Source organism: Pelmatolapia mariae, linkage group LG1, assembly GCF_036321145.2.
Source record: "Pelmatolapia mariae isolate MD_Pm_ZW linkage group LG1, Pm_UMD_F_2, whole genome shotgun sequence".
Lineage (NCBI taxonomy): Eukaryota > Metazoa > Chordata > Actinopteri > Cichliformes > Cichlidae > Pelmatolapia > Pelmatolapia mariae.
In genome coordinates this window covers 30,662,764-30,675,438 of record NC_086227.1, presented here as the reverse complement: position 1 = coordinate 30,675,438, position 12,675 = coordinate 30,662,764, and the positions used below count along the sequence as shown (strand labels likewise).

The 12,675-nt window shown below is 37.6% G+C and overlaps 1 protein-coding gene across 1 annotated transcript; it reads left to right on the top strand.

The window, feature by feature from the left end:
* Nucleotides 1-237: 237 nt before the first annotated feature.
* LOC134630788 (ubiquitin-conjugating enzyme E2 Q2-like) lies at nt 238-12,374 on the top strand. The gene is made up of 13 exons (XM_063478455.1): nt 238-936; nt 1,313-1,417; nt 3,257-3,379; nt 3,697-3,750; nt 4,910-5,050; nt 5,460-5,544; nt 6,064-6,124; nt 6,321-6,411; nt 6,508-6,566; nt 6,695-6,743; nt 6,892-6,987; nt 8,549-8,615; nt 9,141-12,374. Exons 1-13 carry the CDS (start codon nt 778-780, stop codon nt 9,170-9,172), a joined length of 1,122 nt encoding a protein of 373 aa, XP_063334525.1. The 5' UTR covers nt 238-777; the 3' UTR covers nt 9,173-12,374.
* Nucleotides 12,375-12,675: the final 301 nt, after the last annotated feature.

Below are 12,675 nucleotides of genomic sequence, written 5' to 3'. Positions count from 1 at the left end.
AATAACTAAATTCTAAGTTCTGTGCATGGAATTTTACTCTGTAAATAATATGTAAATTAGGAAATTAATTAGCTTTACTTGCAAAGAAATGAACATCAGAGTGAAAGTTTTGTCCTCAAATAAATGCCTGACTAAATTACATTATTATCATGAACTTACCTTTATTTTCTCACACCGAAAATAAATTAAAGACGCACTGAATGCTGGGATTCTGCAGGAGCGGGGAGGTTGCGGAACGCCATCTTTAAACCCCACAAGAGGCCAGCTACAGTTGTGCACCGGGATGAAAAACACTACCCCTGTAGCGGGATATTAGGTCAGATCGTACAGAGTGTATAGTTGATTTCCGATTAAGTAAATAATAAAGAACACCACGATGGGACTGTAAGGAGACTGTCTCAGAACACCGCGAGAGCCTTAAAATGTTGTTATCATAGGCAGACAACAACAATAGACGGAAAGACAACAACGGACTAGCTCGCTAACTCGTTCGCTAGCTGCTTGCCAAGCACTGCGCTGTTTTCAGGCGTTGACTAAAGCTAGGAGCTAACTAGCTGCTTCATTAGCAAAGACATCCGTTTGTGGTGAAATTTGACCGGAGGGGACTTATAGCTGGCACTGCGTATCCAGCTAAATCCGCCGGGGCAGACCGCCATCTCTTTGCCACTTTTTATAGTCATTTTCTTTTACTACAGTTTACGCTGTTTCTTTAGCTAGCTGAAAGCTAAGTCCCGACTTCTCCCCCTCCCCAGCGGCCCAGCCGGAGATGCGTGGAAGATGTCGGTGTCGGGGCTGAAGGCCGAACTGAAGTTTTTGGAGTCCATTTTTGATCCAAACCACGAACGATTCAGGATAATTGACTGGAAACCTGACGAACTGAGTTGCCAGTTTAATGTAACTGGGGAAAAGCTATTAATTATCCACTGTAATATAACGGTAAGTGGACGAGAATTCAGATGCCGGGGTTTTGTTGGTAGCTAGCGAGCTAAAGTTAGCCGGTTAACTTGATAGTCAGGTAATAAGCTACCTTCACAACCGTACAGTCTGACGCTAAGTGGGACAGGTTTTACATAGTTGAAATAACCAGTGTCATTTCGCTGTTTGTTAGGTGATATTTGTTCAGGCAGTTCACATTACGCAATGTTTTTAGGCAATCCCAGCATTTAGCTCACGATGCATCCAGAATGCTAATGTCGTCAACTCAAATTTTCGTATATAATTGTAAAATTCAATGCGTTAAAAATCCTGCAACGCGTGTAAATAAGTGTTAAACGTATTGGTATCATTGTGTTGTGTTTTTTGTTGTTTCTAGGAATCTTATCCATCTACACCGCCAATTTGGTTTGTGGACTCTGATGACCCGAGCTTGGCTCAAGTTTTGGAGAGACTGGAAGATGTGAGAAAAGGCAGTACTCTGGTAGATATCCTTATATTCTTAGTGCACTTTGTGACATGGGACACTTTAGGAATAGAGCTGCTCATCACTTTAACAACCTCAAAACCTTAACCAAATAATGATGTAAGCTGGCCTCACTTTAAAGGGCGAAACATATTTCCATATTTTTAAGCAGTTATCAACAATACAGATGGCTCCAGCATGTATTTTAGATTAATCCAAGACACTATTAGCATAAGCAAACTCCAACTTTAGTGTCACTCCTTATTTTTCCCCTAGTCATTCAGACTGCACCTGCAGGCGTATAGAGGAGCATATTTTTAGGCTAGACCTACATGTCGAAAACCACTAGATAATGTTACAACAGCTGGATTCAGATTAGTACAATAAACAAAGAACAGATGGAATGCATTTCTTTTAAAATATGAGATAAAATTTAATATCTTAAATATGAACTTGTATGTATTTTTTTTGTTCATACTTCTAGGCTAGATATTGTAGTTTCATATTATTTGTTAACCTGGATGCTTCCCGAAAAGATTCACTACAGCGAGAAGACTAACATGGGGCTCATATTTATTCCATATTAGTGTCTTTTAATTGCCTACCTGTTAAATTCATAATTTAATTCAAAATTCTTCAAAGTGGAGCTATCTGGTTCCTCTCTTGTGGAAGCAGTTCTCTGTTTAGGTTTAGGAAGCAGGCATACATTTTTAGGAGTAGGCTTAAAATTCTCTGTTCCTGATGAAGCTTATAGTGGGGACTGGATCAGGTGACCCTTAACCATCCCCTAGGTATGCTGCTGTAAGCTCAAGCTGCTGGGGGGCGTCCCATGATGCACTTGTTCTTCACTTGCCTCTCTTCATTTCTTTTTTTAATTTCATTCATTTACCTGTAGTATCACACTATTGTGCGCCATGGATGTTTTTCTGTTTTTCTACTTGCTCCTTTAGTTTCTGCTTTGGTGTTTGTCCCCCCCCCCCCCTTATTTTTTTAAAATTTAACCTTTTTTTCTTCTTTTTTTAACTAGTGTTGTGTTTACAAAATGCACACCTTTTTACATAGGCTTTCAAATCTAAAAGTCTTTCGTGCGTCAGTGTGTGCGTGTACTTAAGGAATTTGATAAGCATGTCAACGAGCAGGTTTGTTGTTTGTTCCAGTGATATTAGATCACCAGGACAACTTTAGAGGTCAAAATATTTGACAAGTAGTCAGATATTCAAGTAGGCTCTTATGTAATCCCTGGTATGATGTGTACATTATGTACTTTTGGGAGGGGGGTAAAGCCCTTTTTTCTACATGTGTTTGTAGCACAAAAATATGCTGTATTTAAGTGTTAGTGTTTGGACAGGAGGCCTTTTTTTGTTGGTTTTATTTTTGTTTGCTACTTAATTTGGTCTATATAAGGATTACAACATTGTGAAGCTGTGTGACATGAGTGAGACAAACCTTTGTCTTTGTAGATAGATAAGATCTCTGTTACCTTTTTTTTTTTTTTTTTTTTTTTTCTTTTTTTTTTTTAAGCGCAGATGTTTTTGGTGGTACAGTTTCTCAGCTGCACTAAATTTACAACAGCATAATACACCTGTTTAAAGATTGTCATCCATCCTTTTGTCTAAATACAATGCTAGTCTTCTCACATTTGTTTGCAGCACTGCTAATGTTCTATGTTTAATTCTTAGCTTTAAAAGTTATACGTGGGTCATTTGTCCAAAACTGATTCCTATACTCATAGTGTGTGCAACTTTTTTTTTCAGAAACATGTGAAAGTCAATGTTTCTGCTATATGGCCTTGCTCTGTATTCTTATTTGCAAACTTGTATAGTTGCTCCAATTCTTTATTTTGTTTTTCCTTTCAAGCTTTTACAGCAGTTGAAGAAACTAATTTGTGACCTATGTCGACTGTATAATCTTCCCCAACATCCTGATGTGGAGATGCTGGACCAGCCCTTGCCTGCAGGCCCAGTGGGACAAGACAGAAAGGCAAGTCTACCCACTTGATGTTGTCAAATCCAGCCTAATGGACAATAGCTTCTCAGATTACTTCTAATGAATATGCCTTGCTAAAATACCTTAATGTAGATTGGGATGTTTTATTTTGCACTCAAAAACCACTTATAGTTAGTTATGAAATGACCCTCTACATTATAAACACCCTTGGTGATTCATATGAGACTCTTCTTCAAGTCAGTGAATTGGCACTTCCTATGTTTAGTAAAATGTGTTCTCCTGTTTTTTAAAATATTATTTTGCAAACTAATTAACTCCTTATGGTCTGTGTTGTTTTTTTGTGTGTGTAGCATGGAACGGAGGAGGTCACATCTGAAGAAGAAGATGAGGAGGAAATGGGAGAAGTAAGTCGTCCTCTTCAGTCTAAAAAACCTGACGCACTTCTCTGGAGCCTGCACTATGAAGCAAATTCAACATACCCAGAATCTCTGTTCCTTATCTGCCTTTACATTCCTCATAGTTATCAACATGAAAGGGTCTACTGATTTTTTCTTTTTCTTTCCCAAAGTAAGATAAAACTATAAGATTAAAAATATATGAACAGGTTAAACACATGGGTGCTAAAGGCAACACAACTTCTGCAGCCAAATCAGGGCTGTGCGCGAGTGTGAGTGATATATGCTGTATAAAGTGTAATATATGCTGTATGAATGTTTGAATTTTAAGCTCCTTTGGTCAGTAAGAGTGGAAAAGAGCTAACATATTAGTAAATATCAGAAAGGAAAGTCAGCAAAAATACAGACACTGTTAGTTAACAGATTTATCAGTAGTACACCTCTATCATTAAGTAATGGGAGAAACTAATAGATTAGATTTTTTTTAAGGTCTTATTTATTTAAAAAAAAATTTAGCTGGAACCTCAGTGGTGTTTAATGGTCTGAAAGCAACTTTCTGGGATAAATGTGAAAACAGAATCCAAAAGTCTTCTTGCAAACATTAAGTTGTAAACATATGGCCTGTTTTCAGACCATATGTTTAAGTTTATAGAACAAGATTTTAAAATGAGGTATGGGGTATGATACAGTTAGTTGCTTCTAATAATTCATATTTCATACTGATGTTCGTCAACAAAAAGACAGAATTTAGATGTTATAAAATACTTTTAATCGTCTTGGTATCTGTGCACGGAGGTCTCTTCCAAGAATGCGGTAATGCTGTTGCTACCCAGGGTCAAATTTAAAGTGAAACCCAGTAAGCCCAAGTCATGCTTTGTGAATTGACTTGTTTTGCTTTTGTTTATATTTTTTCCCCTCGACTCCTTAATTTGTACAGATTTTATGTGGAGTACTTTTGGCCTTTGTTAATGTATTATAATTTGAAAAATGTTTGATGAAAATATCCACAAGTTATGCATGTATGACTATCATCATAAAATCAAACACTAATAACTTTTCTCATCTTATCACACTGCAATTGTCTTAACCCTGGGCTTTTTGTTTTGTTGTATATGTGTATGCTGTTGTGTTATTTAAAATGTTTGAAATATTAAGTATGAACCAACAGGACATCGAGGATTTGGACCACTATGAAATGAAAGAAGAGGAGCCCGTAGATGGGAAGAAATCTGAGGATGATGGGATTGAGAAGGAGAATTTGGCAATCTTGGAGAAGATCCGAAAGAACCAGCGCCAGGACCATTTGAATGTAAGTTTCAGGAAAAAAGGCCGGTTAATATTTATCACACCTTGCTTCTAATTCATTAATCTATGCAGCATTTCGGTATACCCCTTTTGTCATTAGTGATTGCATTAGTGAATAACTTTTTTTTTTTTTTTTAACTTATGCCCTTGAAAACAACATACTTATTAAAAGTTGTTTATTTTGGGGGGGGTTAATATTCCCAGGAATGTAGCTGTTGTAGTTCATAGACTATGTCATGTGCACACATATATATACATAACAAAAGATGCCCTGAATGTGGGGTACTGATATAAATATTGATGTCTGATATGATAAAGCTTTGTCTCTGATACTGCCCCAGCTTAAGTAAAAATGGCAGCTTTACCCCTAGGACTGCATTCTTTGGCTTTTATAGTTGTTTTATATTTTCCAGGGAGCTGTGTCTGGCTCAGTGCAAGCCTCTGACCGTTTGATGAAGGAACTAAGAGAGATCTACAGGTCTCAGAGTTATAAGACAGGTATAAACAGTACACACTGATTTGTTTAACCTTTGAGCAACAAAAAATAATCACACATAAATGTATCATGGGTCCTGTCTTTGTTTGTAATGGAGGAATATTTTTGAACGTTAGGCATTGCAATATGAGAGCCGTGGCATTTACATGGTCAGAGGAAAGTATTTGGGAGAATGTTTAGTGTGCTAAATTCAAAGGTACCTTACTCTTTCTGTCTTGTCCTAATGAGGTCAGGACATGAACACTCATGTGGGTGTGGTGATTGTACTGTAGGCATCTACACCCTTTACTGTTTACTGACAATCTTTCTATAGCAACACACCGTAGAATAAGAATATTGGCTGACAGCATGTGACGGTGGGTCATATTAAACAAAATGCATTTTATACTTTGCCTCTGTGTCTTACGCACCACTCTCAAGAAGGGAGCTGATCAAAAGGACAGGGTTTATCAGGGAGTCTGCTACTAGACCTTGCAATTGCAGATATCTGATGGTTCAATTTTAAACAATTTCTTTTGCAGGCATCTATTCAGTTGAACTTGTTAATGACAGCCTATACGAATGGCACGTCAAACTGAGGACGTAAGTAACTTTAGGATATTGAGTCATGAATTAAAAAAAAAAAATATATATATATATATATATATATATATATATATATATATATATATATATATATATATATATATATATATATATATATATATATATATATATATATATATATATATATATATGAGCAAAAAGGCAAACTGTGCGATTTTTTTATGACCTACAGGGTGGATCCAGATAGCCCTTTACACAGCGACTTACAAGTGCTAAAGGAAAAGGAGGGAATGGACTACATTTTACTAAACTTCTCATATAAAGTAAGTAAACTTCATGTTTTGCTAACAAAATCAAAGTAAAATGCAATGTAGGAATCTTTTGAAGTAAATGAACCTTTTTTCTGGTTACTTCTACAGGATAATTTCCCTTTTGATCCACCGTTTGTCCGGGTAGTTTCTCCTGTGCTTTCTGGAGGGTAAGTTAATTTTCTTGGTACACTTCTATAATTTCTTCCCTTTTAAGTTGCCATTATCAAGCAGAGACTGCATTAGTGTAAGATTTAAAAAGTGACTCTGCCTTATTGTTTCCTTTCCCGTGCTTTAGTTATGTTCTTGGCGGAGGTGCCCTGTGCATGGAACTTCTTACTAAACAGGTATTTTTAGAATGGTTTCATAAAACGCAGACGGCAAATTTAGGTATTGCCTTGGTTTGTTTTTCAATGTTTTTTTTTTCCTTCTACTCTTTGAATATATATATATTTTTAAACCTACTGTTATTGACATTTGGTTTTCTGATTGCAGGGTTGGAGCAGTGCCTATTCCATTGAGTCTGTTATCATGCAGATCAATGCCACTTTAGTTAAAGGAAAAGCCAGAGTGCAGTTTGGAGCCAATAAAGTAAGTGAGGAAGTTTCATTTCAGCTCTGATATAATGGTGGATTCACATAGTGAATTATGTGAACCAAAGTGACAGGGGCTTTCACACAGTTACATGGTTCTAAGTGATGGCCAGTCATACTGTTCAACAGCCTCTTGTTTTGCTAGTGAATGTTGGATTTGTTTATTAATTCCTATCAAATTGGACTGAGTAGAGATGCACAGTACAGGCTGTCTCAGATAGGAAGCAAAAAAAAGGAAGCTTTTCATCTTTCTCAGCATGATATTGCAATAGTTTTCAGTTATTGCAATGTATTCTTTCCTAATGACAACAGATCTGATAATGAGTGTAGTTCACCTGTGTTTTTCCTTTACACCACTTTTAAGGCTATTTGTGTAAAACATGTTGCAGGTTTGCATTTTGATGTTAGATTAGTCTATTATAAGTTGGATAGTTTAAAAAAAAAAAAAAAAAAAAAAAAAAAGATACCAAAAAGAAGAAAGTAAAATTGAGTCAGACAGGGGACCACACCAGCCCATTTGTGAAAATATATACAATTGATGACTTAAGCCCCTTTTTCCATTAGTACCTACTCGGATCAACTCCCCACGGATTGCCACGACTCAACTCGGATCGTCGGGTTTTCCATTATAATCCAGTACTACCTAACTTGTGTGGTTGTCATCATAGCAGCTTGTCCGAGCGTCCTGTGATCTAATTAATATGTGACACAAACGCTACAAAAAAGGTGGATGTTGAGGCAAGTTGTTTTTTGTAGCCATAGCCCTCGTTGCTGGGTTTCGAAAATGGCGGTTTTCATTTTTACGTGAACGAGACGCTCTTATGACTCATCGAATGGCGCTATTGACCAGCCAGTCGGTGGCATGCAGTTTGAAGACGCCACATTTTGGTACCTGCTTGGATCGCTTGGAACCCGAGCGATCTGAGCAGGTACTAAAAATGTATCTGGTACCAGGTACTATGACCTAATTGAAAACCGTGGCAAACCATGCTGAGTCGATCAGAGTAGGTACTAATGTAAATAGGACTTCAGTGAGTCTGAGAATAAAGGGACACATCATCTTACTGTTGCTACAGGTTTTGCATTGTATAAAGGTTTTATTGCACATTTTATTCCCTGTAAATTTTCAATTTGTCCAAAAATGGACAAATTGATGGAAGTGGATCAGTTTGGATTTTGTATTTGTAGTTTAAAATATCTCTGTTATCAGAATCAGAGTACTTTATTAATCCCTAAGGAAATTACGTAATCCCTAAGGAAATTATGTATTAACCCAGAATTCTTAACACTTTAGTACTGAAGGTAGTATGTGGTGCACTACAGGTGCAGTCTGGCTTGAATGGTGATGGTGTTTGTGAATGCAGTCTGGTATGAAGGACAAAAGCGTCTTCATTATCATCTACCTTGCACACTGTTTTGGTTTTGAAGTTAGAGCTAGCTAGATAATAATCTCCTTTTCTTGTAGGAAACAGCTGTCGTTGCAATTTGCTTATTCTCCAATGTTATCCTAAACTCAATGCTCATGGTAAAGTTGGCTTCATTTTCATCTTTTAATGCAGAATCAGTACAATCTTGCCAGAGCACAGCAGTCCTACAAATCCCTGGTTCAGATCCATGAAAAGAACGGTGAGTGTTTTCTGTCTCCAGTTTCATACAGAATACATTGCAGACCTTGTTTACTGAAACCAAAACCCTCTCAGCCATTAAAGCCGAGGGATATTGGATCATTAACTGTGGTGTGTATATACCTAACATGGACTACATTTGAATGTAGTCTGCTTCTGATTCATGTCACTCTGCTACAATAAAACCTGTCTTTGATTAAATAAAATAAAGAATTTAGGAACTGAACATATTTAGTATATATATGATTAATGGCAATGAATGCAATTGAAAAGGACTGCTGGGGGAAAAAAACAAACATACAAAGCCAGATCCTAATGTGCACTATATGTCCTTAGTCTAACAACTGAAAAAAAAAAATTTGCATGGTGGTTTTGGTTCTTGCACCAGTCACCACACATGTTGCTAAATTCAGATGCAAGCCAGTGAGGTAGAAAGTAATGTGGTCAATCATTTTGGCATTCGCTATTATTGACTTTGTTTTTCTTTACCCTGTAGTCATCGTCTTCCTTTATCTTCCTTTCCTAGGCTGGTACACACCCCCTAAGGAGGACGGCTAATACAGACTGTTGCCTTTCCTGAACTGGGACCATATGTCTTAGATTTTTCTTTTCCTTTTCCTTGCGACCAATATTGTTTTTATCCTGCAAACTATTTTTGTTATCTACATGACACTTGGAACTCTATACCAAATTTCCCATTAATTGACAACCCAAAAAGTAGCACACAAACACAGAGACATCCCACCTCTACATGAAATTTACATCCAATTTCATTAGCTATTGAAAAAAGTGTCCTCTCCTCAGATATTACTTCCCTTTATACTTCTGTTGTCTGATGCAATCAGATTATTTTTTTCATTCAACATTTGTCCCATACTCCATTAAATCGGTAGACTCAATATTATGTGCTTTCTCACCCTTTGGTTTTGGCATTGAGCATGCCAACGTTACTTGCTGGCTGTGGATTGAAAGGTGCGGCATGGCTTTATCCTCCAGCAGTGGCAGTCTGATGTTCCAGTTGCCAGACAAGGCCTTTCTGGTCACAAACTGGATCTGAGAATGGCTTGTGACATTCCCTAATATGATGCACTGGTAGCTGGGAAGGACATTTAAATGCTAGTGTTTGGAAGGACCCCCACCTTTTCTCTCCTTGGATGGCCTCTGTAATATTGTGCTCATATATTATCTTTCATGCCAAGACCCCTCCTCTGGAATAACATGATTCTGGGGATAGTTTGCTTTCAAACCTCTGTCTTTTAAAGCTTGAAACCTTGAGTTGGGGAAGAAGATGATGAGACTTTTCCAGTCTGAGTGGCACAGCCCATAATGACGAACAGCATCCTCCTGGGCTCCGAAGTTGGAGATCACTGTTATCATCCCAAGCAGCCACTGGACCACCTCCTGCAGGAGAGATGTGGTGCCTGAGTGGCAACATAGAAAATCTCATCAGGCAAAGCAGGGGCATGTTCGGATTGGATTACACTGTAATGTAGTTGATTTTAACTCCACATGTAAACATGTACATTTGTATTTCTGCAAAAGGATTTAATTGTTTATAATGTAACCTTGTCGGGGTCTTTGGCTGGGCAGAGACTGTATTACAATATACTCTTGACTATTAACTGCAGGGGCACTGCAACTTCTCAAGACCCATTTAGAGTAAGAAAGTTGCTTCATTGACACTCTTGCAGAAGGAAACAAAAGTTCACCATGTTCTTATGTAAGCTTATGACTACTGCGGTTTTTGTTGTTTTTATAAATATATATATATATATCCTTATTTTATTGACAGCAGTGACAGTAATCATTCCCCTCATTTGATGGCACCTCTAACTACAATGACCCTAACAATATTGGCATAGATGCAGCTGTTCCTGGCATGCCAAAGGTTTGGCTATTCATATCTAATCACTTAAACCAGACGAACCTCAGTAAGGCTATGCAGTGAAGACAGTCTTGTGGAGTTTTGTTGAGCTTAAAATTAGTCTTAAGACCTTAACAGTATAGTTACCTGCTTAGTTATTGTAACTGGTCTACATCCTGACCACTTTTCCAATTTTGCAGTCTAGGAAAAAAGTGACCTTTTACCTGCTGACTTTTCCTTGACCTCATGGCTGTTTTAAAGTTCAGTCAGAGCTACAAATTCACAGCAATAGTCTTGACCATATACCTTTCCATTTACCTTTCCTTACCATTCTAGCTTCATACTTGGCAAGATCAACTCGAGGCTGTTCCATTTCCAGAATATTTGGTCAGGTTTGATAAATATTTGTTCAGATTTGCCACAGGAAAGACCTAGCTCTTCCCATTACCACCTCTCTGGTTACTATTCATGACCACTCTCAGCGCTGCTGTACCCCTCAGCATGCTGAGGCTTTGATGTAATGTGAATAATATGCAGAAACTGTGGAGCATTCCAATTAATGCAGTTACACGTTTGTTGTGGGTGTTCTGTTGTGTGGTTACTTGCATTGTTTTCAGTATGTTGTCCTGATGACCAGCGTAGAAAGCTTAGTTATGCTATTTCATACAGGCATTTCTCATATTTGAGTTTATTTAGAATTTCCTCAGTGATACTGACCTCAGTCTCAACAGTGAGATGGGTACAAAGCATAGAGCTTGTTCGTGTTCAGCACGTCTGGCATGTATTGAGGCTTGCAGGATATGGCGAGAATCACCCTCTTGTGGTGTTCTCACCACAACAATCTCAACATGACTATGGATTATTGGCATGGTTGTTAACTGTTATGATGTGCATTGGTATTCACTTCACTCCGGTAATATTGTTGAGCCCACCCCTGCATTATCTGGAGAAGCAAACTCAGGAATACATACTGCACACTCGATTTTCCAAGCTCTTGCTTCAGAATATCGTCATGAAAAAGGAAAAAAAATTGAATTTGGCAATCTTTTTTTGGGCTGTTTTAAAACTACGCCCCCTTTTTACCTGTAGGTTTTATTGTCAAATTGCAGCTAGGATTCTGAGGCTAATATTTACTTGGCAAGTGTTTGGAATGATTTAACAAAATGGCGAAGAGATGTTTTTTGATTATAAAGCACTTGATCAGGAGTTAAGAAAACATCTACCCTGTGTCTTTGATATTGCTGTATTTTGCATGTCCATTTATCAGTGGATCGTTTCCCCTAAGCAACCAAAGACAAGTGGTTGGCTGTTTGGTTTTTGTTTTTTTGTTTTGTTTTTTTAATAGATGTATCCAGTTTTTCAACACATGTGTGCTTGTGCTTTCCTACTACATCAGTGCACAGAATTGTTTTTCCCTGTGTGCTGTTTAATGAACCAGGTCAGCTACAGTATGAGACTCATGGACTTACAAGACATCCTACCTGGTTGGATTACTTTTTCAAAGATGCCAGGGTTCCCAACAAAAGCCGCAGTTCAGATTCGTGTGCCATCAGATCAATTATAATCCTGCATCTTTAACTTGACCTTTTGGGGTAATGGTGTACTCAAGTCTGTTGTGCTCCAAATAAGAGCTTTTATTACACCAACATATGTCTGACTAACAAAACCTTCTTGGCTTGACGAGTAATGTATCGGAGGACTGAACTAGCCTGATACTGGGTTCTTCACCTTGCTTCATTAACTGCGGTGGCCGGGTTATAAAGTTATGCACTGTCGGCATGCTTTGTTTTCGTTTAATTTCTTTTCTTTTTCTTTTTTTCCATTGCAAGGGTGATTTTGACCATGTAAAGTAATTTGTAAACTTGCATCAAGTTTATGAATAAAGAATTTTATGAATTTTTTATTCCTTTATTTATACAAGTTGATTAGAAGTATGGAAGTAAGATGATTTCCCCCCCCCCCCCCCTTTTTTTTTTTTTTCTTAAACTACTTATTCATCTTGGGGTTGAATTGGAGATGTAGGCTATTTCAGCTGCCAGGGCAGAAGGTAGAATATACACTGGAAAACCTGGTGTTGGAGTACAATATGTTACTCTAGCCTAAACGGTAATTAACAGATTTTGAAACTAAAGTGTAAAACTGAGTTTTTTGGTTACACACATGCATAATTACTGTATTGTACTTTTGCAGGTGCTGA

Bases quoted from the DNA above. Each gene is read 5' to 3' on its own strand.
- LOC134630788 (XM_063478455.1), top strand. From the start codon at position 778: ATGTCGGTGTCGGGGCTGAAGGCCGAACTGAAGTTTTTGGAGTCCATT. The intron at 1,418-3,256 runs GTAGATATCCTT...TTTCCTTTCAAG, and splicing joins TGAGAAAAGGCAGTACTCTG to CTTTTACAGCAGTTGAAGAA. The intron at 6,125-6,320 runs GTAAGTAACTTT...TATGACCTACAG, and splicing joins TGGCACGTCAAACTGAGGAC to GGTGGATCCAGATAGCCCTT.